This window comes from Tiliqua scincoides, chromosome 1, assembly GCF_035046505.1.
Source record: "Tiliqua scincoides isolate rTilSci1 chromosome 1, rTilSci1.hap2, whole genome shotgun sequence".
NCBI classification, from domain to species: Eukaryota; Metazoa; Chordata; class Lepidosauria; order Squamata; family Scincidae; genus Tiliqua; species Tiliqua scincoides.
In genome coordinates, this window is record NC_089821.1 from 281,527,362 (window position 1) to 281,554,127 (window position 26,766).

A 26,766-nucleotide genomic window follows, 5' to 3' on the forward strand; every position below is an offset into this window, starting at 1 on the left:
TAGTCCCTTGATGCCCTGATCTCCGCATTGGTGGGGGATGGGAGGCACCACTTGAACTGGTGCCTCTTGTCCCCCACCCACTGCCACATTGCCCCAAGACAGGGCTGGCCCAACTATGAGGCAATCCGATGCAGCTTGCATCAGCAGTGGATGGCAGGGGGTCAGGGGCAGGTTTCCTGCATGGCCACAGAGCTCAAAGCTAAGCTCTGTGCAGCCCACAGACAGCAATCTAGAATGATCCAAAAGATGCCTCTGAGCACCTCTTTAGGACTGTAGCATGAGTGCATAGAGGAGGAGAGCAGTGGCTCTGGCAACATGAACAAGTCCACTGGCTGGCTGCATCCCACCTCAGTGGTGGTGGGTGACCCTCAGTGGAGGGTGTTGCCCACTGGAAAAATCAGCCCTCTTGGGCCTGAAGGATGGCTGTGAATGTGCATCATCATCAGAGGGAGCATAAGGTGGCCAGAGGTAAAGGGGAATGATTTGAGTTGGAAATTGATTATTTTGCCTTGTGAGGGGAATGTGAACGTGTTTTGCCTCAGGTGGGGGAAAATGGTTGGTTTTTATCTTGGGGTAGAAATGGATGGGAGTTGCCTTGAGATGGAGAGGAATTGATGGGTGCTCTGTTTTAAAACAGAAATATGGAGGGGGTTGTAACTGAGGGAAAAAGAGAAGACTCTGTCTGGATTTCTAACTAGGATTGGGAACTGAAGTCGAAATGCTTAACTCTTGATTGTTAATGCTGACTCTTTTCCTTGTACTTGTTGCTGCTATTTTTGTGAGGCAGGGTGCCCAAACCCTGGCCTGCGAGCCATTTATAACCCTCAGGGACTCCCAATCTGGCCCGCAGGGAGCCCCCAGTCTCCAATGAGCCTCTGGTCCTCCGGAGATTTGCTGGAGCCTGTGCTGGCTCGACACAACTACTCTCAGTATGAGGGCAACTGTTCAATATCTTGCGTGAGCTGTGGGATGAGGGCTTCCTCCACTACTTGCTTTTTCACGTCTGTGATGCAGCAGCAGTGAAGGAAAGGCCATCCTTGCTTTGTGCAAGGCCTTTTATAGGCCTTGAGCTATTGAGAGACCTTCATTCATTCATATAAGTTCCATCTCTAATATATTCGTTTATGTAAATTTACCCAAATTTGAAATGTAAATTAATTCTCCCCCCCCCCCAGGCCCCTGACACAGTGTCAGAGAGATGATGTGGCTCTTCTGCCTTTCCTACCTCTGTTGTGAGTCATGGCTACAAGAGTGTAGCTGTGAGGGCATAACTAGAGAGCATGTAAAGAGTTCTTGTTCTTCAAAACATGGTGCTACACCACTGGCTGAGAGGCGGCCATCTTTTTTATCAGCAATCACAATTACTTGGTTTATGGGAAATTTTCAGCACAATCCTATCTTGTACTGGAATAGGCAAGCCAAAAGGCTTGTGCTGTATCCAGCTCAAGATGGGGCTGCAAAGCGGATCAGCCGAAGATAAGAGGAAACTCTTCCCTTTACCCCCGGCTAAGCCACTGCAGCTCCTATGGGTCTCCTCAGACTTGTGCCACCTCCTGAGGTGGCACAAGTTCAAGGAGAGCGGACTGGCTTGAAGCCGCTCCACGCTGCTCTGGTATGGGGGCTAGGACTTGGCATAACAGCTGGATTCCAGCCCCACCTCCTGCTCCCCATCCGTTGGTCCCCGGGAACTGCCCTCCCCTCACCCTGGAACTCCTCCCTCCTGCCTCCTACCTGCCTTGTGTTGCCCAGAGCCTTGTGTTGGCTGAGCTCATCCAACACAAGCGTCCCTCCCTCCATTGGCGCAGAGGCTGAATTCAGCTTCCACGGGCCAGCGTGCCTCCATGTGCCGGCCTAGCCAATTCTCGAGGAGGCGCAAATGTGCCTTATGGCACATTTGTGACTCTTCTAGACCAGTGCAAGGGACTTGCGCTGGTGCAAGGATGTGTTAGGATTGCGCCCTTGGATGCAGTTGTGCAGCACCAAACCAGCAACTACGGGTTTGGTAACAGCCACGCCAATTTGCAGCAGCTGAACTGGAGGTCCAGGAAGTGGCCATTCTGCGGGAGGAAGTGGGGCATTCCTGCAGTTTGTGGCTATGCTTGGGGGCTTCACACCACAGTGAGGAGAGAGGAGGTATCAACCCTTGAGTCCCTAAATCCCCTTCTTGCCTCTTCAGCTCTATGCCAAACTCCAGGCTGTCAAGGCAGAGATCCAAGACCAGCACGATGAGTACATCCGAGTGCGGCAAGACTTGGAGGAGGCACAGAATGAACAGACGCGGGAACTGAAGCTCAAGTATGTGCGTTGGTGGCAGCAGCAGCAGTGGAACTGGGGCATGGCAAATTGGAGGAGGGGGTGGCCCAGTTCAGGAAGAAGCCCAAGTGAAGGCTAGCCCTTCTGGCTTCCTGCTTCTCTTGCCCCTTCCACTGTTAGGGTTGGTGGTCTGGAGGCAAGCCAGGGTAGGTAGGACAAGAGCACCTCTACCTGTGCTGAGCAAGACATTGCCCAGTCTGAGGAGTCAGACCAGAGTGAGCAGCATCATGGGCCAGGTGGGATCCTATTGGCCACTTTGAGTCACCTGACCCCTGTTGCACTGGCAGTGGCAATACTGCCCTGTAGGCACCTGAGCAGCAGAGAGCAGACCAGCAGCAGCTTCCCACTCCAGCAGTCCACTACTGGGATGCAGCTAGGAAATTGGTCATTGACCTTTTTTCTCCTCTGCACAATCTCACCCCCATATAAGATCATGTGGTAAGACTGTATCCAGAGGGTGGAATTAGATGTTTCAAGGGTAACCTGGCATTTCCCTTGTATTGCTTTTACAATGTCAATGCAATATAGTAGAGAATTAGGTGCCTTGCTATCAGAGCCCCCAGTTCAGGCTCCCTCCCACTTTCCATCCTCCTGAAACACCTGGATGTCTGAAACAATAAGTACCAGGAGCTGAAAAGCAGAGGGGTTGGCCCAGGGGACCCCCAACGGCTCCTCTGCTACCATATGTTAAATAGTAGCAGTTCAATAGCACTGTCTCAGGGGAAGCTCTCATGGAATGAGCAGATGACATGCAGGAGTCCTAAGCCCCCACTTCACTTTGTGGCAGGGCTGCCTCTGGGACATCAGGGCTTCAAAGGGAGTACAGGTCCAACCTTGTTACATATGAATTTTTTATACACAGATTTGACTCAACATGAATGGCCGCTGCAAATGAGAAGGAATGTGCTAATTCCTGGAGAAGGGGAAAAATGCATGCCTTAAAAATCACAGTTTAAAAAAACTGCTTTGCTCACTGTTGTAGAGAAATAGTCATGAAAACAATCATTCCAATCTTCAGCTGAGCCAGGCAAAGGCAGGGGGTCCTTTGCATTTCTAATTACTGACTGGCTCTCTACAACAGTAAGAAAAGCTGTTTTTAAATCACAGTTGTAAAGGGACACACTTTTCAATTTTTTTAAACAGCTTTTATTTAACATATTTTATGGTATCAGCAGGAAGTCCCAGAATCAAACCTCTGTGGATGTCCAGGCAAGACTTTATTCCATTTAGGAGCAATGGAGGGGCAGGAAACCTGAAGTGGGTCTTTAAATCTATTTTTCTACTGTTTTTTTATCCACTTTTTTATTTTTTATTTTTAGTTTTAGTGGATAGAAAGGGATGACCTGTACTACTAACAAGGGAGGGAGAGTCTGGTGGCAGCGGAGAGATGAAGGAAATGGCCAAGCCAGAAATGGGTTTTGCAGAAATTGCACCTGGACTTGAAAGAGGGGAGGAAGGCCACTTCATTCACAGAGAGGGACCTGAAAAGGCCTGCCACCTTGGAACCCCAGAAGAGGTAGCGCTGGGCTAGGTTGACCAGGAGCCAGATGTAGTCAGGTGACTTCCTCTGGTCCCACAGGCAACCTACTTCCAAACTCCAGGTGGACTCTCCTTTCTCTTCCTGACTCTGTAGCTTCCATGTCCTGATCTTACACAGGTACCTGATCATTGAAAACTTTATCCCTCCTGAGGAGAAGAACAAAATAATGAACCGCCTCTTCTTTGACTGTGAGGAAGACCAGTGGAAATTCCAGCCCTTGGTGCTGACTGCTGGAGGGTGAGTCTGGGACTTGTGGGAGGCAGTTCTGTCTGCATGGCACAGAAGGGGTTTCTTAGTTGGAACCATGTCAGTTAAGCACATCTCAAATTGGTTTGAGCTGAGAGCATGGACAGACCCAAAGATGAACAGCTTCTGATGGTGGTCAGGAAGGCAAAGACCCCTGCTCCTGTTGTTGCTCTTTGGTTTGTGTTCAGTGAAAGTGGGCAAAGGAATGCTGTTGAGGCTTACTGAAGAGTGGCAATGAGGGGTAGGGAGTCCAAAGAACACCAGACTTGAGAGAGGACAAATGCAGGGCAACTGTCTTGCCATGGTAGGGCAGAAGTGCCCTGGGAACTGAGTCTTCATGTTTGAAAATGAATCTTTCCATAGCAGCAGCTCCAGTCCCAGCACCAGCTCCCAGATGAAGAAGCGCCCAACATCTGCAGTGGGCTACAAGAGACCAATTAGTCAACACGCTCGTCTGGCCATGTCACTGGGATCCCATCCTCGATATCGGGTGAGAACTTGGGAGAAGGGACCTGATGGGGAGAAGGGGACCTGACAGGACCAACTTGCAGACCACAAGGCAAACACTGTTCAGACGATGGATGGATGGATGGATGGATGGATGGATGGATGGATGGATGGATGGATGGATGGATGGATGGAAAGAAATGCTGTATCCAGCCTTTTGGTCTGAAAAGACTTACAAGGCAGCTCACAAAACGGAAAAATCCATATATAAAACTGAATATTCATCTAAACCATGTTCAAAATGCAATAAACTAGAGAACGCTGGCTTCATGGCGCTGGCTTGTTTAGGAAAGCGGGAGCTCACAGTTGTGGTTACGTATACTCATTGCAGACTTGGGGGGGGGGTTTGAGTGCCTGTCGGAATGGATGCGAAATGGAGCCATCCCAGAAATGAGGTTGTGCTTTCGGCTAACTGATGATGTATGGGCAGCAGGAACTAAGGGAAACAGCAAACCAAGAATGCACCAGAAGGACTCTCTGAAAAAGCACTGTTTCTGCCAGGTGCCTGAAGTGCTCCAAGAAGAGAATGGAGCATACTTCCTGGCCAGGAGTTGCACAGATTTGGTGCCTCTCCCAAACAGTCTGCCACTGCAACCCAGATGGCCCAGGAAAGTCTTGGAAACAGGTGTACTTTAAGGCATCCTGAACCTAGGCCATTCAGGGCCTTCAAGATCAAACCTAATTCCTGCATAATTCAATTGCACATATTCGGGACAGGGGAACCATGCATGGCAGCAGCTTCTGTAGCAGCAGCTTCACGTGTACTAGTGGACCACAAAGCTGAACATGCAGCATGATGCAGTTGCCAAAAAAAAAACAAATGTGAGTATTATACTGGGCTACACTGACAGAGGCACCAGTTCAGATCATGAGAAGTCCACTCCGCTCAGATCTCCCTTGCAATACTGTGCCTGGTTCTGGGCACCCCATTTTAAGAAGTGCATTGAACCCTCTGGCATGGAACAGTATTGTGGCTAGTCTGGCTGGAGCTGTTCCTGGACCCTCTTCCTGTCAGTGGCTTGCCCAGAGGTGCTCTCTGCTCCTGCTCACCATGAAAGACAGGCTAACCCTTGGATCCCCTGAGGGTCTTGCTTCGTGGCTCCCTTCTGCCCTTAGAACATAAGAACAGCCCCACTGGATCAGGCCATAGGCCCATCTAGTCCAGCTTCCTGTATCTCACAGCGGCCCACCAAATGTCCCAGGGAGCACACCAGATAACAAGAGACCTGCATCCTGGTGCCCTCCCTTGCATCTGACATAGCCTATTTCTAAAACCAGGAGGTTGCACATACACTTCATGGCTTGTAACCCATAATGGATTTTTCCTCCAGAAACTTGTCCAATCCCCTTTTAAAGGCATCCAGGCCAGATGCCGTCACCACATCCTATGACAAAGAGTTCCACAGACCGACCACAGGCTGAGTAAACAAATATTTTCTTTTGTCCTAACCCGCCCAACACTCAATTTTCGTGGATGTCCCCTGGTTCTGGTGTTATGTGAGAGTGTAAAGAGCATCTCCCTATCCACTCTGTCCATCCCCTGCATAATTATGCAATTGTGGGCTCTTCTTCATTGAAGGTTCTCAAGGACAGGTTCAATGACCACATGTCAGGATGCTGCAGCACTGAGCAGGGAGTTGGATTAGATGACCTCCAAGGAACCTTCCAGCTCTCACATTCTATGATTCTATTAATATGCCTTCTCCTGTGGAGGAGTGGAGGAATGCATCTTGATTCATAGGGCCACCCTATCCCAGGACTGTGTATGAATTGCAGTAAGTCTTCCCAGGTCATTCACATAAGTCTGTTTTTAGGGCCCACCTCCTGAAACTAATGAGCTGCCAGGGTTTCTCTTTCAATATATTTGGGCATGTGGTATATACTGCTTTGTGGCAAGGCCACAGCAAACAGGCCTCTCCTTTCTGTCCACATCTTTCCACAACGACTTCTGTCTCTACCCTGATTCTCTCACAGGCTGAAAACATCATGTTCCTGGAACTAGATGTCTCCCCTCCAGCTGTCTTTGAGTTTGAGATCACACAGGACCAAGGAGAGCAGGACCCACGAGCACTGCACCTGGAGAGGCTCATGCGCCTGGACAGCCTCCTAGAGCGACCTGCAGCATCCCGAGTGCGAAAGTCACGGTCTTGGTGAGTGGGCAAGTGAATGGGTGTGTGTTGTCTGTTTAGGAGTGCCTGTTTGTTGAGCTTTCATCCATACAGTCTGAAGGTAAGTGGTTGGCTGGATATCCTCATGTCAGTGGCCTGGGTCCTAGCATAGGTGTGGCCTAGTGGCAAAGAGGCTGACATTGCAATCCTATCTTGCACTGGAACAGGCAGACCAAGAGACCTGCACTGTATCCAGCACAAGATAGGGTCTCAAAGTGGCTCAACCAGAGGTAAGGGGAAACTCTTCCCCTTGCAAGCCACTGTAGCCCCAATGGGTCTCCTCAGACTTGTGCCACCTCCAGAGGTGGCATAAGTCCAAGGAGAGTGGAGCGGCTCGCAGCTGCTCCACGCTGCTCAGGAATGGGGCTTGGGATCTGGAATAAGAGCCGGGTCCCAGCCCTGCCTCCCACTCCCACCCACCCACCCGCCCCTTGGACCACCCTCCGCCCACCCCAGACATTTCCCACCTCTTCCCTGCCTCCTCCCTCCCACCCCAGAGCCTTGCATTGGCTGAGCTCGGCTGACACAAGGCTCCACCCCCCAAATTGGCACACAGGCTGGATTAAGCCTCCATGGGCTGGCATGCATCCGTACGCTGGCCCAGCCAACTCTAGAGGAGGCGCAAAGGTGCTTTACGTCACGTTTGCGACCCTCCTGGGCCAGTGTAAAGGACTTGTGCTGGCCCAAGGGTGACTCTGGATTGCGCCCTGAGTTTCAGATTGTGGCTGCCCTAGTTCACCTCTTGCCTCTGCGTGCTTTCCCAGCCGATGGCCTAAGGCAAGTGTTTTCCTCTAGCCTCAGCTCCCCAGCTGCACAATGGGGAAGAAAAAGACTTCTTTGTCTCTCAGGATAATTGGATGGATGACTTCAAGATAACAGGTGTGAAGCACTTTGCACACACAGGAAGCATGATGCAAGCACCAAGGATTCTCTTTGAAATTCCCCCAGTGAGGTGTCGGGGCTACCTTTTGTGGTGTTACTTTGAGAGGAAAGGTGTGAACAGCAGAGGGTGGCAGTGGAGGTGAGTTGAGCAGAAGCAGCAGATCAGGCTTGGTGGATGTTCAGGTCTGGGGTTTGACCATCCCCAGAAGTGCGGCAGGGTTGTGGACAGCTATAGTGTTCAGCCACTTAGAAGAACAGGCTGGGAGCCAGTCAGGGCCTGTGGAATGAGTGGAGATGGGTCGACTTCAGAACTTGTTGGATCTTTGAGATTCTGGGGATGAACAACAATGAAGGGGCATTTCCAGCCTGTCCACATATTTCTGAACTCCCTAGCCAGACAGACTCTTCCGTGGCAGTGCAGGGGTTCTGACGGTAGGGGAGACATTTACTTTGTGAATGTGGACCATTCTGGGGCAGAGGAATGAAAAAGATATGCGGCTACTAGTCATTTCTTTCTGTCTGTCTTTCTTTCAATCCATTCTCAGGTGTCAGACTCCTCGTTCCCTGCCATCCTCAGCAACACACCTGTCCCTTGTCTCCAGGTCACCGAACCCTTCCACAACACCGGCTCACAAGTAATCTCCATCTGCCCTTCCCTTTGTCCTTCCTTCGCACACCGAGGACTGCACTCTTTCTCCTGCCACTGTCTGCCTCTGAGAACATGTGGTCCAGGGACGGGTTTCCCCTGCACTAATTCATCTTTGTCTTTAGCTACTTCTTGTGTGTAAGTTTGTGTCAGTATGATGACGGCTCCCTGGGGCTTACACCCTGGAGCTCCCTGGATCTGTCATTCTATTTATTTAATGTATTTATTTATGGTGTGTCTTTGTGACAATGTGGGGTTTTGGACTGAGCAGCATCCTTGGGTGGTGGTGGGGGGCACAATGCCCAGGGTTGCTCTCCTGCCAACACTGGAGCAGCTGCGTAACGCACAATGTTCCCAGAAGAGGAGTGTTCCTTTTTCTTTACCCCACTGATGTTCTGAGCCACTGTATGGAAAGTCCCCTGGGCCAGGGGGAGGTCAAACCATCTGCACTCAGTGCTGTAGAGCTCCCTCCATGTTCTCCAGGTTGCCAGAAGGCCTTGTCTGTTTGGCTGACTCTACCATGCAGTTAGGCAGGTCAGGCAGGACTTCGCTCTCACCAGCCACTGAATTGCCTCTGTTCTTGCAGCAAGGGCATTGGTCCCATCTTGCCTTCTGCTCAGCACTAACACTCACGGAATTGATTCCACGTTGGCTCAGGGACAGCCTGGCTTTGCAAGCAAAGCTATAAGGAACAAACGACTGTCTTCATAATTCTAGGATGCCTTTGGCAGCAGCAGCTTTGGGCAGTGGCAGGAATGGCTCATAATCCACCCAGAGGTCATCACAGTGTTGTGCATCTACTGGAGTCCTCTGTATTCCGACTGGGGAAGATGGTCTATAGTTAAGAAATAACCATGGCGAACAGGGAAGGCGAGCATCTACTTTCCCAAAAAGAACACTGGGAACAGGAGATTTATCTAAAATCCACTGAATATTATTGTGATGAGGATGTCCTGGAGCCAGAATGTGGTCAGGAGGAGAAAGTGGAGCAATTAAAGAGAAAAGGAGAAGTCAACAGGGTAATAGCCAACCCCCCCCCAAATCTTGTGCTGTTCCAACCTCTTGCTCAATGTCTCTGTGTGCCTCTGCGTGTGTTAACCTTTGCACTTTGAGCTATAGCAGCTCTAGAGCAATGTCCTAGAATCATGCAAGAACCTAACTAGTGATAACCCAGTTAAATTGTGAGGTGTGACCATCTGTGAACCTGCTACCCATAGTGATAGTTGCTAGCACCTCCATCCCAGTTGTCATGATTTCTTGTGATGCTTTGCACAAATAAAGCTCATGGCAACCAGGACTAGGTCACTAGCAACCACCCATGGGCAGCGGAAAAGATAGAAAGGCAGTGACTTGAGATGGGAAAGAGAAGTGCAGCAGACCAGCTGAAGAGATTGGTGGGCCTGACACAGCCAGCTTGATTTCAAGGAGAGAAAACATAGAGGCTGCCAAGGCCTCATCGGATGACCAGTTTGTGTTCCAGAAAGGCTCCTCCCAGGGCCATCTCACCCATGAGGTACATGAAATGTTTGTGTAGGGCAGCTTTTTTGGATACCCTTAGGAGATGATGAACAGACAAGCCCCTAGTCAGCCTATCCACTGCCCTCTCCAGTCCACCACCTCACCAGGTGCTCCAGTTCTTTTCTGGGAGCAGTTCAGATGAGGATCTCAGCAGTGGCATCCCCTTCCCCCTTCCAAGAGGGGGAAGGAGAGAAAAAAAGCTGCTGCCACTCCAAATTGCTTTTTTCTGCCAATTTGGTGCTGAGAGGGCATCAGCTAGGTAAGGATAGGCAATCTGGAGCCCACCCAGCCACCTGCCCCATCCCTGTACTGGGTAGGTGGCTGCTTGCAGCCTCCTCTCCCCATTCCGTTTTCAGTGAGTATGAGCAGGAGAGGCTGGTTTGTCAGCATCCTCTAGACCATTTCAAGCAGGTGTGGATGGAGGGGGCTGCTCAGTGTGCACTTTGTAGGTAAAGGGAAGGGGCTGGAAGCACAGCTACTCATTTGCCAGCTCTCCCTCCACAGAAAGGGTGTGTGTGGGCATGTGCAAGTGGGGGCAGCAGTGGGCAGCCCATTCAGATGGAACAGAGGCAAGCGCCGTCCCTGGCTTCTCCACTCTCAGTGGTATGAGGCTTTTGCTTGATAGACCACAAAGGCAGCATAAGAAGACTCTTAAAGAGGGCTACAGTATGTTAGGCAGAGCTAAGAGAGATGGCAGAAGTCAGCCTTCGGTAGCACAGGTTCCATAGTATGTCACATTTGGAGGTCCTCTTCTTTGGGCCTGGTCACCTATTACTCTAGGGCACCTCCATTTCCTTCTTAGCTGTGCCTTGCCTTTGCTGGAATGTTCCTGCCCAAGGATTCTGTGGCCAATATTTCAGCTCCCATTTACTCTGGGAGCAAACTCTCAAGATCATGCAATACTCTGGAACCCCCAAGAGAGCTGTTGAGGAATCTGGTAATGGAATGTCCTCTTGATGCCCTTAGGATACTTGTTCAAGCACAAAGTAGGGTTTGTAATCTCCGGGTTTATCTGTTGTGAATACAGATCCAGATGGTGGGAGCAATTCCTGATTCATTCAAGGGGAGCAGTGAGATCTTGTGTTTGTGGTGTCTACTTTGGAAGGCCATGAGCCACAGAACGCTGGGAGCTCATCAGTGGGTAGGAAGGGCAGGTTGATGCCTTTGGCAACTGATTCTAGCCAGGAAATGCTAGAGTGTGTTTTCTGCAAAGTCCTTGTCATGATGCTGAAATGGGTTCCGGGGGTGTTCATGAGGTAATGCTGTATGCTTACAACACAGTGCTATGGCTTCATTGACTAAGGCTGCAATCCTAACCGCACTTTCCTGAGAGTAAGCCCACTGAACAGAACAGAACTTACTTCTGAGTAGACCTGGTTAGGATTGTGCCCTAAGAGTGTGAGGAGCCTGACTGTGCTTGATGCTCTGCCTTGTGGGAAGGGGGGACTCAAGTCAGGAACTGCCTTGTTTTCTTCTGGTAGTGCACATGAAAAATCATGGGGGCCAGTACAGGAACACCACTAAAAGCAGCAAAGAAAGTAATGGGAACAGTGACAGTGGGAGAAGTGAAAGAGGTTTGCCAGGCCAATCTGAGAAGTTCATGGGCCTGATGTGGCCCTCAGGACATCCACTGAAGGATATGTACAGTTTTTCTTTAGTGCAACTGTCTGAGAAAATGGCCTTTACACTCTCCACCTGTCTGTTAAGTGGAGCTCAACATGACTCAGTCACTGCTTCCTTGCCATTGGTTTCCAGAGTCTCTTCAACACGTAGGCTGTGTACCAGGATCAAGCACATCCGTCTTTTGGATTTACTTTACAACACAACAGCCTCGCACAGCAAAGGGGAGTCAAGAGCTCTCAAGACAGTCTTACAATTTTCCTGGAAGTGTCAGTAATGGAGTTTTCTGTCCTTTGAACCATGTTCACCCTGGGTTATAAAAATGCATACTTGGGGAGGCATCCTTCGCAGTAGGGGAGGCTAAGGAATTAGTTCTCCCCAATGAATTGTTTTCTACACTGTTGCAAAGATGAGAGGGACTCCCCAATGGAACATTCACTGCAACAGAACTCTCCCCATCAAATGTGGATTGGATCTGGATACAGATGTATTGGAACCAGGTTATATCTCCTGCCCTACAGTTTTTGACTCTGGGGAATTAAGAGAGTTAGCCACAGCTAGCCCCTACCCAGCAGTGGTGCCTTGTGCACATGACCTTATCAAGGGGTGAAACAAGCTACTTTTGATGCCAAAGTGTCCCTTTGAGGCTTCCACCACATATTCTGCATCTGAAGGTCTTTCACGCTCTTTCTCTCTGTCCACTGCTGTGCTGCCAATAACCTCAGATAATTTCGTAGCACAAAACTCAAGGACAGTTGTCAAGAAATACTGCTATTTAAGACCAGAACCAGTTAAGCTTAGCTGTGGCATCCCTGCTGCCTCTGAAGAAGGGGTGCCAGCTGTGTTGATCCCAGGACCTCTCTGCATTGCTGCTGCAACAACCTCAGATGTCAATTTCTGATGTTCTTTGTATGTTGGTGAGTCTGTATTTACATATGAATGTGTGTGGTGGATGCAGATATGGGGTGGGTGTGTGTGGGTGTCCCACCCAGGGAAAACTATGGAATTACTCTGTGTGTGTGTGTGTGTGTGGGTGGGTGGGTGACTGACTGAAGAGGGGGAAAATTCCAGGGGGGGTCAAATATGGGAGGGACTGATTGATTGGTAAGATGAGGACCTGGATTGGGACCACAGTCTTTGTGCCTGTTGCTGTGGTGATTTACTTAGGAAGTTAAAAGTTGGTGTGTGGTGACCCATGCTTGTTGCTCTAGACATATGAATATACAGGACATATTATGCATAGCTATATTATACTGAGGTCAGTGTCCCACCCCCCCTCTGGTTCTGGCTGGTGCAGACCTGAACAGTGCTCTGGCAGCACCAGCCCAAAATTCCAACCATGATAATAAAGGATTGAGCATTGTTGAAAAAAGGAGATCTGTCTTATTATTTGCATTGCTCTTGCCTTCTGAGCCATCACCACCCCACAGTGTCTGAGAGAGACCTCCACAATTGGCTGCCACCTAACAAACAGCAAAGGAACCGTACAGCATACTAGGCTATCATCAATCCTTTCTATTAGCGTCATCTGCAATCTGAGAGTTGTGAGTGAATTTCTGAGTTCTGGAGGACCCTTCTTCAAACTAGATGCTCAGTAAGAATGGTGAGGAAATGGAAGCGGAGAAAAATTGTATTTCCTTTCCAGCACTGGCATAGCGATGCCAATGGGACATGTGCTTCATCCTGCAGTTTGGTGGCACTCACAGAGGCCTCCTCAAAGAAAAGGAATGCTTGTTCCCTTACCTCGGAGCTGCATCACCCTTATGTCAGAGCTGGAAAGCGGGTTCGGATTGTGCCCTGAATCATTGCTGGCCCACTCTGAAGTCACCTCCTTTACAGGCAAAACCTGGCACTGGGCTTTTTTGTGCAAAGTTTGGAAACCTGCAGGCAGCTGTTGTGGAGCAGCCCATGCATGCCACCAGCTGACAAATGAAATGAGTTCTAGTTTCAGGAACCAGGGCTTACCAAAAAGATACACAGGTCCTGCACGGCTCTAGCACAACATTTCTCCTTATGAATTGTGATACCAACACTACCTTGTCCACAGTTTATTCATTCAGTTATGAGGAGTGTTTCAGCAGACCTGCAAGATCAGTAGTACTGGAGCAAATGACTGGCCTGAGCTTCATGGCTGAGCATGAATATGCACCCAGGTCAGTGGCGAGAATGGCCTTCATCATCCACCCAGATCATCATGGGGTTGTGCATCTATAGCAGGGGTTTCCAAACTTTTTGACAGGAGGGCCACATCATCTCTCTGACACTGTGTCGGGGGCTGGGGAAAAAAAGAATTAATTCACATTTTAAATTTGAATAAATTTACATAAATAAATATATTAGAGGTGGAACTTATATGAATGAATGAAGGTCTTGCAAAAGCTCAAGGCCTATAAAAGGCCTTGCACAAAGCAAGGCCAACCTTTCTTTTGTTGCTGCTGCTGCAGCACAGACATGAAACAGCAAGCAGTGGGAGGGAACCCTCGTCCCACAGCTCTCGAGAGGTCGAACAGTTGGCTGAGAGCGAAGAACAATTGCATCAGGCCAGTGCGGGCTCCAGCAAGTCTCTGGAGGACCAGAGGCTCATTGGAGACTGGGGGCTCCCTGAGGGCTGGTTTGGGAGTCCTCGAGGTCCACAAGTGGCCCCAGGGGTTTAGGCACCCCTGATCTACAGGATGCGAGGAGAAGGTTGCTTCTCCCAGTGTTCACCATTCAGTGGGGCTGTGGGTCAGGGCAGTTCTAGCTCAGCATTTCCACTTTCTCAGATTGTGTTCCTAGCCGCCAAACAGCCTCATGCTCAGTCTGGGTGAACCATAAATAGTCTCCCTCTAGGGTGGGGCCTTTCCCCTATTTGCTTAGCCTTCCCTCCTGCTTCCCATAAAGACCTGCACCCTTTGCAGGTAGCTCTTCCCCTCCCGACACACCTGGCTTTCCCATTTCCTCTATCTTGCATCAGGTCTTGTAACATGGCTGGGCAAGCGCCCAGGGTGAGCAGCCTTTCCTCCAAGTCATTCCTGCAGCCCAATGCAAGTGGTGCCATGGTGAGCTACAGAATTACCAGAGAGCTGTGTCCAGACCCTGCCCCACAGTTTGGTGGTGTTGGTCGCAGCTTGTCTCTCATGGTTGATAAGTCCATTGCTGGACAAATCCTGCATGTATATTGAAATAGTCTCACAATCCTCAAAAGGTTTTGGCCCAATTTTAACCAGGGTTAGCCCAAAGCATGCAACACTGCCACCATAGTGGGTGTGGCATACTATGGGCTAGCTGTGGACCAGGCAGCCCTAGTTAAGTAAGCAAAATGTTTACTTGCTGCTTTGTAGTTTACCTAGTCCCCAGTGGGTCTTCTCAGACCTATGCCAGCTCGTTTGCTGGCGGGGGGGGGGGGGTCTGGGTTGGGAAGGGGTATAAGATCTAGCATGTGCAGCTGCTACCAAGATCCATCCCCTTCTCACACCTGAATTATTAATTGATCTGTGGAACTCCTTGATATGATGGCACCTGGCCTAGATGCTTTGAAAAGGGGATTGGGCAGATTGGTGGAGGAAAAGTTTACAAACAGGTTACAAACCATGATGACTATATTTGGAGTTTTAGAGAGAACCTATCTTTAAATGCTAGATACAAGGGAGTGGCAACATGATACAGGTATCTTGTTGTCATCCATGAGGCAACTGCTGGGCCAGTGTGGGATACATGAAGCTGGACTAGATGGGCCTTTGGCTTGATTCAGTAGGGCTTTTCTGATGTTCCTATGTTCTTCCTTACACCATGTCCCCAAGCCTCCTCCTTTTGCTTACCATTGAGCCTAATGAAGAATCCTATATAATTCTAAATGATCTCAAAAATAGGATTTTATTAAAACCTGCCATTTTTGTTTAATATTTTATTCATTAGAAGATTCATATTCTTCACATTCCTCTCCCATCAGGGAGGCTTCCCAGGCATCCAACAAGAATAAAATACAATAAAAGATATTTTAAAGTAAACAAACAAGCAAATAACATTAGCAGAACTAGCAGCGGGGACTGTAAAACAACACCACAGTATCAGGGGAAAGTGCCTGGGAGAAGGCAGGCTGATCGAGCAGAGTAGCATTAACCATTGTGTAAGTTTGCATGCACTCCTTCCCTTTCCCTTTACTGGACCAGCAGTTGAAGAGGTTAAAATTCTTAGTAGGTTGTATCCCCTGCCCTCATTCCAGGCTACAGAAACCAGGCAGAGGGGACTGTCTGGGAAACCCCTCCCCCCCAGGAGAGTTCTGAACCCACTGAATTACCTGTGAACATGGCCCAGGGTTCCTGATAGGTGCCCCACCCCTATAGAGGCAAGGAGCCACAGTGAGCCTAATGCCTACCAGGTGGCTCCTCCATGTCCCTGTGCAACTGTCACACCTTCACATTCACCCAGCACAGAAAACATAACGACTGGTTTCCCCAAGAGCCCCTCTTTCTTGCCCAGTACTCGCCCAGGCCTTGGGGGGCCCAACAAGGTTTGACACCTTGTTCTGTTTGGTTGGGCCTAAAAAAGACATGAGGACATGGTTCTGCTCCTGACAATCCCACATCTATCTCCTTTTGCTGGTGCTGTGAGGACACCTAGTGGTCTTTTCTTTGCATCACTTCCACTTTGCAAAGCCTGTGGAACCCATTACTTGGACAAGAAATAAACTGGTAGGGGGTACAACCAAACTAGAGTCAGGTGTCTTTTACAGCAGTCTGGAACTTGTTTTTGATTTGGAATTGACACCGTTGTTTCACAGTTACACAGTGCACACAGGCTGGGCCAGAGTTTTACAAAGTGCTGTTCAGCACATTCCCCACTTTCTGTGCAGGAACTTGTTCCAGGGACACAGATCCGAGTTCTGGCTTCCTTGGGAGAGAGCATTGGGGGGGGGGTGTCTGGTGGTTCGTCTCAGTGATAACAGCTTTGTTACATCAATACAGGCTGAGTCTGGGCTGGAGGGAGATAGCAGACCTCTCTTTACAGACAACAACATTGGATCCCCAGAGATGGTCCTGCACTCTGACAGCTGCTGCTTTCTCCCAATGCGCTTGCTTGCTTGCTTGCACTCTCTCTCAGCTTCCAGGAGTCACTCATAAGTGCCTCTTCTATATACAGGTGCAGCCTATTTATCCACAGATTTTTTATCTGCTAATTTGTCTCAACACGAATGGGTTGGGGAAACACACACACACCTTTGCTTGCTTTGCCCTGCCCTGCCCTGGCATCTTGCTCCATTTCCAGGGAGCCCAAAACACTGCAAAAAGGCTCTGCCCCGCCCAGGCAGGGAAATAGCCCTGGAGCCCTGATATAGGTTCCCCTTGTGCAAAGGAACAGTAACACTCCTGGAGCCCCTGAGCCAGCAAAGAGGCTGAAGAGGGGAAGGGGGGGCCAAAAATCTCTGTAGCCAGAACACGTGCAAGGTGGAGCACGCTCTCGATCTTGCTCTCACTCACATTCACACTCACACAGGGGCAGGTATGGTAGCAACAGGGGATTGCTTTAAAAAATCCAGGGGGTGTTTGCCAAATTCCCCCCCAATTGAGATGGTGCAGGCAATCACTGACACAAGCAACCCCACCCCCACCCCCATGGTGCAGGCTATCATGGACACAAGCAAGCCTTCCCACCAACCAAAGCATGAGATGTAGCCTACAATCCTCTCCACACTTTCCTGGGAGTAAGCCCCATTGACTACAATGGGGCTTACTTCTGAGTAGAAATGCATAGGGCTGGACTCTTAAAAGCTCAGCAGGACAGCTGGCAATGGGAGGGCTGAGTGCGGAGCAGAGGGGATTGATAACAGCTGCCTTAGTTTCCTTCCATTCCGAAGTGTCAGGCTGCAGTGTATTTGCGTAACTCTTTTTGTTAATTGCACCGAATCACGAAACAGAACGAATGCAGATAAATAGGCTCCACCTGTACATACAAGGAGGGGGATGTGTCCCCTTGCACCCTCAGCTCAGGTCACAATGATGACCATTTCATATTGGATACTTATTCACACCTCCTTCAGCTAGCAATCTGTTTAAGAAGAGGAGTTGGCCAGCTAACTTGCCTAATCCTAGCTCCAAACTTCTTATGGTATGGTACTAGCCTTGGTCTTTGGCAAGTTTTAGCCTTGGTCTTGGGTTGTTGACCCACAAAGCCCTCCAACTCGTCAACAGAGTAGCATGAATCATCTTCAAGCATCTGCAGCACTGGTTAAGAGGACCCACAGCATGGGAGAGACTGTCCTGCTGTGAGTGATTTCATGGCTCATGGAGGGGCTCACTCACTGCAACCTGGTTTAGGCTACAGAGAACTGCAGCTCAGTCCTGATGATCCCACTACTTCTTCCTCTTCTCCAGACTCCAGTCCTTCTCCTCTCCCCCTTTTCTACTGTTACTGCAAAACTGTTGGTTCTCCAGCCCCCCTCCCATAACTGTCTTAATTTCCTGCCTCTTTCTTCCCCTTCTTTTTTTCTCCTTGCTCACACCATTGGTGTCCCCTTTCTTTTGTAAGCATTTCCTCTTCCTTCTTCCTAGAAAGGGGAAAGAAGCAGAGTGCAGCGCAGTAAAGCCATCAGGAGCTCCCTCCTCATTCACTTTTTGGATCACCCCTTGATGTTCATTTGCTCCCATCTGGACCTAACAGAGCTAGGCAGGAGGAATGGGGATGGAAGTAGCAGGTGGCTCAAAAGGTAAACTTGGGAGTAATTCCATATGCACTTACCTGGGATGTGGGTCTGTTTGAGAGGGTGTTCCATGAAAGAGGCCCAGTAGCCAAGGGCACCTAGTAGCCATTCACAGCACATCATTGGTATCATCATCTCCTCTGCCAGCTACATCCTTTTCATGCACACAAAGAAATGGCACAAACCCATATAAGTTGCTGTGGCCACCTATGACCTCAATTTCCCAAGGGGATGCTCTTGCTTGGGGGCTCAAGGGAGGAGGGGGAGGAAAAGAGGCCCCAAAAGTTGGATCTGGAGGGAGGACATTTCGGTTGTAATGGACAGTGTTTCTGAGTCAAGACCTGCCTGTCAAACAGGACCTTCAGTCAAAGATAGGTAGGAAGATGAAGAAGGGCACCAGAACTTACCTGCAGACAGAGTCCAAGCCACACCTCCTAGAGTAGAGCCCTGTAAGACATTTCACTTTGTGGGTCCCTTCTTAGCCTCCTGGGCTTGAGCGCTCCTTAGCTTGGAATAAGATTGCTTTTGGGTAGCTGCATGTGGTTGAACTTCCTTCCACCCCCAAGCAGGGGCAGAGCCAAATTTACCCTACTTGTCAGCTGAAACCATAACACTGTTGGCACAAACTTATCCAGCCTTTCCAGCCCCAGTGCAGCTGTAGTGCAGCCCCTAGGCAAGACAACAAATGTTCCCTTACCTTGTGGAGACCTCCATAACTACTCTACCACCACAAGACGCAGCACAAACCCAGGGCTGGAAAGTTGGATAGGATTTGGCCTGTATCTCTTGCAAGGTAGGAGGGGCTCCCAGTGCCAAATTTAACAGAAAAAAGGGGGGTAGTGGTGGGGTGTGGGGGGAGGGAGTTGTAAACACCCCCCCATGACAGGGATTTCCAGGTGCCTGCTTTCCACCACCCAGCTGATAGGCGGTGATCAAACTGCTGCAGGTAGCCTGGAGCCACTGGCCGCAACATGGCCACAGCGGTTCCTGCCTTGCACAAGGTGATCTCGCTGGCTTCCAGATCACCCAGGAGGTCTTGCGGTGCCCAGTAAAGTAAGCAAGAAAACATACAGACACAGCGACTGTGTATGGAGACACAGGATATGAAAATAGCTTCAAGTCCTAAGTTGAGTCAGTGACTGACAGGACTTAAGAGTGAGCTTGGAAGTGAGTCATGGGACTCAAGTCTGCATCACTGCTCCAGCCCTTTTCACTTGCTTCCCCACGAATGGGTCTCTTCCACCTGGAGCTCCATCTGGTCTTTTGGACATCTGGAATGAAGAACAAGCCCTTCCCACTGGCTTGGAAGTTTTGTCACTTGGCTGTAATGACATCATGGGCCTACTGGCCTGGGGGAGGGTGCCCTGCCTTTCCTCTGCCAGGAGGAGAACTAGCAGGAACAGGAGCCAATTGGTGAGCTCATTCCTGAATCAAACAGAAAAGACTCTTCTCCCCCTTTTGGCTTGTGGCATTTTGCAAAATGAAGGGATGAGCAATGCAAGATGGCTGCTGGGGAGTTTCTGTGGGAAAGGAACCCACAGAAACTGCTAGAGAGCCCAAACTGCCACCCCCCTAAACACAAGAAAATAGGCTGAAAATACACCAAAAGAAACAAGTGGACCTGGGGAGACACAGGGGTTCATCGCAAGGTTGCCTGCCAAGGAAGCCCCACTGCATAACTTTGGGCACTCTGGGGGGGCACCCTCCACGTCTGGGGCTCTTGGTTTTGCCCTCCGTTTTGCCCCCCCCACTGGGAATGGTGCCAAAGGGAGGGGCCGCTTGCCCCCTGCACTGAGGCTCCCTGCCAGACTGATTGCTCCGCCCCCCTCCGGCTATGCCACCGGCCCTTTCCATAAGAAGATCCTTGCTGGATCAGGCCAAAGGCCCATCTATCTGTATCTCACAGCCTCCTGTATCTCACAGTGGCCCACCAGGTGCCTCAGGGAGCACACAAGACAACAGAAGACCTGCATCCTGGTGCTCTCTCTTGCACCTGGCATGTCATAAGAATATAAGAGCCGTACTGGATCAGGGCAAAGGCCCACCCAGTCCAGCTTCCTGCATCTCACCGTGGCCCACCAGACGCCTCAGGGAACACACAAGACAGCATCCTGGTGCCCTCCCTTGAGGTGTCTTCATCCCGGTCCCATTCTCTTGTGGGATGCAACCCCTAAACTGGCTTTTCCCTTTTCTCTTGACAGGGACCCACAAGAACATCCACAAGCAGGGGATGCTGGAACTACCTGCCCCTCCATCTGTTTTGTGACTCACAGCTGACACTCAGAGCTGCTGCATCTGCCTCTTAAGTGTGGAAGCTCCATTTCTGGTGCTTAGGATGACCACAAACGAGCATTGCATTACTGCTCGGCCCACAGGCGCACACATCTCATTCCTGTTGCGTATATGTAACGTTGGGCAGAAATGGCTCAGAGCCCAATCCTAGCCATATCTGCTCAGAGGTAAATCCCATTGCAGTCAATGGGGCTTACTCCCAGGTAAGTGTGGATAGGATTGCAGTCTCAGGGCCCAATCCTATCCAACTTTCCAGCATGGCTGCAACCGTGCCAATGGGGCACTTACCTGGGAGTAAGCCCCATTGGCTATAATGAGGCTTACTTCTGAGTAGTCATGCATAGGATTGAACTTAAGCAGTCCATGGCACTCAAAGAGGACGAGAGCCAGGCCGTGACTTCCCAATATCTGCAGGCTGTTCAACCTGCGTGCGACTCTCGCCATTTTCCTAGCTCTATGTTCGGCGAGCGGCGGAGGAGGAAGCACAGTCACGTAGCCGGTGGACAGGACGAGGTGGCGGCTGTGTCACGTGGCTCGGTGGACAGGCAGGCGGGGCGAGGTGGAGGTTCTTGTCACGTGGTTCGGTTGGCAGGCGGGCAGGGCGAGGAGGAGGCGCTGTCACGTGACCGATGTAGGATTCCCAATATGGCGGCTGTTGCTGCTGGGGGCGTCGCGAGTCGTGGGAGCTGAACCGAAGCAAGCGCCCCTCCCCCTCCTTCCCCGCGAGAGAGACGTTGGGCCTCCTTCGGGTGCCTTCCCCTCTGCTCCCCCCTGCAGCTCACTGTGCGGTCGCCATGAGGGAAAAGGGCCGCAGGAAGAAGGGCAGGACCTGGGCAGAGGCCGCCAGGACGGTACGCCGAGAGTGGGGGGGCTCAGTCGCTGCTCCTCGAGTGCCTCCCTCAGCACCTGTCAGGTGGCGGTGGCTGCGGGCGCCCTCCTTCCCTAGGCTGGCAGGGAGAGGGACCCTTCGCCGCTGGGTCGGGCCAGGCTGCCCCTCTGCCCGCCCGGCTCTCACAGGTGCCCCCACTGAGTCGGCTGTGAGGGCGGGCTGGGTGTCCCTCTCCTCCCTGGGGCGTGGATGGGTCGGTGCCCGCCTGCTTGGCTCTCGCAGGGCTCCTGTCACAGGGAGGGACCCCTTTCCTTGGTGCTTTCAGAGCTGAAGGGTGACTTCTGCAGGCAGGTGGAGGGGCAGAGCAGGGGAAGTTCGTTCACGGAGGTCCTTGTTCGGCTGGAGGACTCCAGGAAGAGACACTGGCAGACCCTGGCTTTCCTTCCTGCCAGCCTGTCTAACTCAGGGATGTGTGGTGGGTGGGGAGGCAGGTGAGGCAGAGCCTCCACACCGCAGCCCTTTCAAAAAGCGCTGCTGCAGCTTTGCACGTGGGTTGTGGGTGCTTGGGTGCATCGCATGGCACCGGCACTTTTTGAAGGGCTGTAGTGGGGAGGCTCTGCCTCACCTGCCTCCCCACCCACCGCACATCCCTGCTGTAACTTGTCAGTGTGCTGTGCTGGACTCCATGACTGAGGTAAACTGTCAGTATCTGCGCTATTCTGAGTCACAGGAAAAGTGGGACATAGCAAGAGTTTGCCATCTGCAACTCATGCTGGATAAGGCTCCTAGTGGCTGTGGTGTGCAAGGTAAAGTGCCTAATGAGGAGGTTGTGCCTTCTGGAGTATTTTGCTTTATTACATAATAAAACCGATAAAGGCGAGGAAGACTATCTCTCAGGGTTCAAAAATGCATGTGTGAACAAAATGAAATGTGGAAATCCCTTGGCTGCTTTCATGTGTCTCTTTCGCAGGAATGGTCCCAACAGTTTTGGCTCAAAGCCCTGCACCTCTTGACACCTGCTCAGGTGAAGCAGCTGGGAAACTTTCTGAATACAGTTGGTTGGGTGATGTGGAGATATGATGGGGTGGCACAGAATTTCTTTGTGAGAGGCTCTTGATGGCCAAGGTCATATGTTCAGCTCCTTCCCTTTCTTCCTCCAAACCCTCAAATTCTACAGTTGGGGTATTAGCCTGAATCTGTTCCTTTGTTCATGTTCCAGATGTGTTAATCATGGTACAAGAAAGAGCCCAGTTTGATCTCTAGGTTATCCATGGGCTGTGATGGGGTGGACACCCTGCATATTCTCTCCCCTAATATGTAAGCCTGAGGCTCTTGCCAGTAAACAGAAACCATAGTTCAGTGTTGTATCTTTATCAATATAAGTGCAGTGAAGGCTCTTAATTTTCTGATACTGTAAAATTATTTTTAAATTTCAAAGTATACAAAAAGTATTTAGGGCTACAGTTAACGGGGAGTGGGTTCCACTGAGCTCAATAGGACCTGCTTCTGAGTAGCTATGTTCAGGATTGTACCCAGTGGTGTAGCTAGCAGGGGGCAGTCCGCCCCAGGTACCAGTCTTGGGGGGGTGACACCACAAATGACCTAACATCACGGAGTTTTGGAATAACCCCCATCATGCTGTATTCCATTGGATGCAGAATTTCCATCGGAATGCAGTGGAAAGAGCGAAATGTCTCCTTTCCATCAAAAGTTATGGCCAAAAAACCAGAAACAAAAAAATGCATGGAGCCCTATGGAAAGTGAAACCGAACCATCTTGCACATTTACTCGTGAGTAGGCGAACTTGCCTTAGTCAGTCAGAAAGGGTTCCAAAGTCAGTCGGTAAGAAAGGGTTCCAAAGGTTTCCAAGAGAAATCCAATGACCCCAGAATGGTTCCTATCCAATGAAAGCAGCCCCCCAAAAACACCCAAGAAGGAAGTCCCTCCCTCCAAGCAGACAAATGTATTGAGCCTATGGAAAGCAAAAGGTAAGCCACATGGTCATGTTTAGTCGTGAGTAAGCAAAAGTGCCTTGGCTCCTGGTCAAGTCAGGGAAAGGGGAATGCAAGGCTAGCTGCACTGTCCCAATCTGATGAACGTGGAGCTCAACAAATGCTCCAGAAGGAAGCAGCCCCCAAAGAATAAAACAGAGGCTTGAGCTGGTAAGATTATTTTTTATTATTTTTAGACTTGCAAAGTCAGGTGGGTCCTGATAGTGCTATGCTTGAAATATAAGAACTCACACTGAACTGGGGAGGGCTGAAAATCTCTCTGATATTTTTGTGCGGGGGGGGGGGGTGTTATTGCAGGCAGGTTACAGAGAAAATTCACTTGGTGAAACAGGGCTGGCTTCCCCTTATTTGTTTTTCTTTAACTATTTTTAATTATTTATTTTATTTTGCTTGATGATGTCACTTTCCAGCCATGACATTACTTCCGGTGGTCCTGGACAGATTGTCATTCTAAAAAGTGGGTCCCAGTGTTAAAAGTTTGAGAACCACTTCCTTAACTCAAAACAGGCCAATGAGACATCCTAGGGGTACACCCTGGTGACCAAAATTCTGGAAATCATGGTGTTCCTTGCCTGAAAAAAAAAATGGAAATCATGGTGTTCCATTTAGAAAAAAAAATTAACTGGAGGCATCCTTAGCATTTGTATATCAAAGTCATGTTCAGGGAGTACCATATTTTTCACTATTTTGGTAATTGTTGCAACTATCCCTTTATCTTGATTCTTTTTCCTCTAAAGACTGCTGTTTGCAGCCTAGGATGGGTGGAATGGCAGTGCTACCTCCTTTGTTGCTCTGTCACAGGGAATTCCATGTCCCTAGTGACTTGCTACTTTCTTCTTTTAAAAAGCAAAACAAAAAAATCTTTTGAGACAATAGAGATATCTTTGTTTGCCCATGTGCACAACTTCTTAGCCAATTATGATAAGGTGATTTGTCTAGCTGCACAAGTCATGCCAGTCTAATCTCACCCCCTCTTTCATAGAGCAACTAGTCTGTTCGTGGGAACATAGCTAGATTTCAGAAGGGCGCTTGACAAAGTCTCACATGATATTCCTGTGGGTAAAGCGGTAAAGTGTTGGCTAGATGATACTGCATAGGTGTACTCAATTCCCATTAAAGAACTGTTCCTAACAAATACTATTAAATGGCTAGCCACTGCTAAGAGTTTCTTAGATCTGAGAGCTGTCTGGCACTGAAAGAGTCTGTCTTGTACAATTGTGGGCTCTACCTCATTGGAGGTTTTCAAGTAGAGGCAGGATGGCCACCTGTTGGGAACTCTGTAGGTGCCTGCACTGAGCTAGGTACTGGACTAGGTGGGCTCCAAGGTCCCTTCCAACTGGAACATTCTATGACTGCCACACCCCCAAGCCCTGGAGAACTCTGAGTTATGAGCTTTCTCTGTTGTGTAAGGTTTGCACTTTGGTTAATTAGCAATGGCAGCACTTGAAAGAACCTGCCTTGCTAGGTTCTTCCTTAAGTACTCAAGTACGTTGTGTCTAAGAAGATAAACTAAACAGCAAAAAGAATTGAGCAAGATTGAGTGGTTTTCCTAGGGCATCTGTTACTCTCCCACGCTCCTCTGACTGTATCGATAGTATGCAGTGTTTTGTCATCAGTGTAGTCATGAAACTGGTTCATTTCTGCTTGGAGCTGCTTTGCCATTGGATGCTGTTGAAAGTCCTTGGTGAAGTCATGTCTTGTTAGTGCCAGTTCTCTTGGGGATTTGAATGCATAGGAAACTTAGTTTGCATTGTTGTTTTTATTTGACTTGCCTACTTAATGATGCTTAAATTCTATCCCCTTTGTATAGAACAGGGGTGCCCAAACCCCGGCCCGGGGGCCACTTGCGGCCCTCAGGGACTCCCAATCTGGCCCGCAGAGAACTTCCAGTCTCCAATGAACCTCTGGCCCTCTGGAGACTTTCTGGAGCCTGCACTGGACCGACGCAACTATTCTCAGCATGAGGGTGACTGTTTGACCTCTCGCATGAGCTGTGCAACAAGGGCTACTTGCTGTTTGACATCTGTAATGCAGTAGCAGAAGCAAAGGAAACACTGGGTTTGCTTTGTGCAAGGCTTTTTGTAGGCCTTGCGCGATTGCAAGACCTTCATTCAATCATATAAGTTCCATCTCTAATATATTCATTTATGTAAATTTATTCAAATTTTATTTCTGGCCCCCAACACAGTGTCAGAGAGATGATGTGGCCCTCCTGCCAAAAAGTTTGGACACCCCTGGTATAGAATACTGTGAACTTGATGGTTTGAGTTCTGAGTAGTTTGCCATAAATATAATTAAGCTATATTATTATTATTATTATTATTATTATTATTATTATTATTATTATTATTATTATTATTAACAACTTTATTTTTACCCTGCCTTTCTCCCCGAAGGGACTCAAGGCAGCTTACAACAGGTTAAAACAGATTAAGAACATATTTTAAAAATGGATAAAAGCATATTAACACATCATAAAAACAGTAGTCAGATAAAAAGTAGTCAGGTAGAAAGAGCGTAGAGCAGCAAATCATAAAAGAATCAGACCTGTAACCAAGTATGTAAAAATATTAAAAGATGTTAAAAAGGCCGAGAACTCAGAAGGCTTGTTTAAACAGAAGGGTCTTCAGGGAGCCTGAAAAGTCTCGAGAGGGAGCCATTCTTAAGTCAAGGGGAAGGGAATTCCATAGCGTTGGAATAGTTCTATGGGGTTAGAACTTAGGGGCAACCTGAAAGTCTAATGTTGAATGGACTGTATGTTTTTATGTGAATACCCAGGGTGTGGTTGAAAGGCACTTCATATAAAATATTTGTCCTGCAACATCCTATCCCATTTAAGATAGGTCTTCCTGTCGTCGTCCCCCACCACCACTGCCAGACCTTGTGTTGAGAATCTTGATATGGATAAAAAGGGATGGTCTTAATGGACAGCAGTAGCTTCAGCAGTATGTTAAGCCTGCTAGTGATGTTTGTTGCCAGCTTCTCCCAGTTGCTGTTTTATCCTTTTATCCTATCCCTTTTATCCTTTTATCCTATCCCTCTGAAGTGACATAGAGCTCTTTCCTGGAACATTCTCAAGGAAAAAATGGTGACAAGCAGGAGTTGCCCAAAGATGCTGTCAGTTCTGGAAGTGTGGCTGAAGCTGCTCCTTCCATAAGCTGCTCCTTCCATAAGAGTAGTTCCCAAACTTTTTAGCACCCAGTTTTTAAAATGACACTGGATCAGAGTGTTTCCCAACCTGGGGGTCATGACCCCCTCCAGGGCAGTGGGAAACAACCTATTGCCCTTAAGGGGAGTGGTGACTCAGCAGTGATGCCAGGACAGCAGTGACATCACTCACAGGTTTGCGCCACCAACTAAGTTAAAAAAGGGTTTTTTAGGATTTACCAGTCTGTGGTGATGACTGGAGACAGTACAAAACCTGGGTTCTTGCTGCTGCTGAACACACATAAGTCCAACCCCTGTTTTTACTTAGGTGGTGGCTTGAACCCAGAAGTGATGTCACTACCCTTACTGC

General features: G+C 49.4%; 2 protein-coding genes and 1 long non-coding RNA gene across 4 annotated transcripts in view; 2 read left to right on the forward strand and 1 right to left on the reverse strand.

Moving 5' to 3' along the window:
* KIF3C (kinesin family member 3C) overlaps positions 1 to 8,329 on the forward strand; it is a 32,844-nt gene extending 24,515 nt beyond the window's left edge. Inside the window, exons 4-8 of one of the 2 annotated variants that reach the window (XM_066626759.1) lie at positions 2,177 to 2,295; positions 3,971 to 4,090; positions 4,463 to 4,589; positions 6,581 to 6,756; positions 8,202 to 8,329. In XM_066626759.1, the coding sequence (XP_066482856.1) occupies positions 2,177 to 2,295; positions 3,971 to 4,090; positions 4,463 to 4,589; positions 6,581 to 6,756; positions 8,202 to 8,295 (636 nt within the window). In that variant the 3' untranslated portion in view covers positions 8,296 to 8,329. The remainder of the gene's footprint in view (positions 1 to 2,176; positions 2,296 to 3,970; positions 4,091 to 4,462; positions 4,590 to 6,580; positions 6,757 to 8,201) is intronic. The other variant, XM_066626760.1, reaches the window with a different exon arrangement.
* Positions 8,330 to 13,473: 5,144 nt separating this feature from the next.
* On the reverse strand, positions 13,474 to 20,867 carry LOC136643619 (uncharacterized). Its single transcript, XR_010794038.1, has 3 exons — positions 20,697 to 20,867; positions 18,155 to 18,270; positions 13,474 to 13,715 (listed from the first exon to the last, which is right to left on the reverse strand). It is a non-coding gene; the product is annotated as an uncharacterized lncRNA (long non-coding RNA).
* A 229-nt stretch (positions 20,868 to 21,096) lies between these two features.
* ASXL2 (ASXL transcriptional regulator 2) overlaps positions 21,097 to 26,766 on the forward strand; it is a 69,010-nt gene continuing 63,340 nt past the window's right edge. Inside the window, exon 1 of the mRNA XM_066626761.1 lies at positions 21,097 to 21,259. Coding sequence (XP_066482858.1) covers positions 21,203 to 21,259 — 57 coding nt within the window. The 5' untranslated portion in view covers positions 21,097 to 21,202. The remainder of the gene's footprint in view (positions 21,260 to 26,766) is intronic.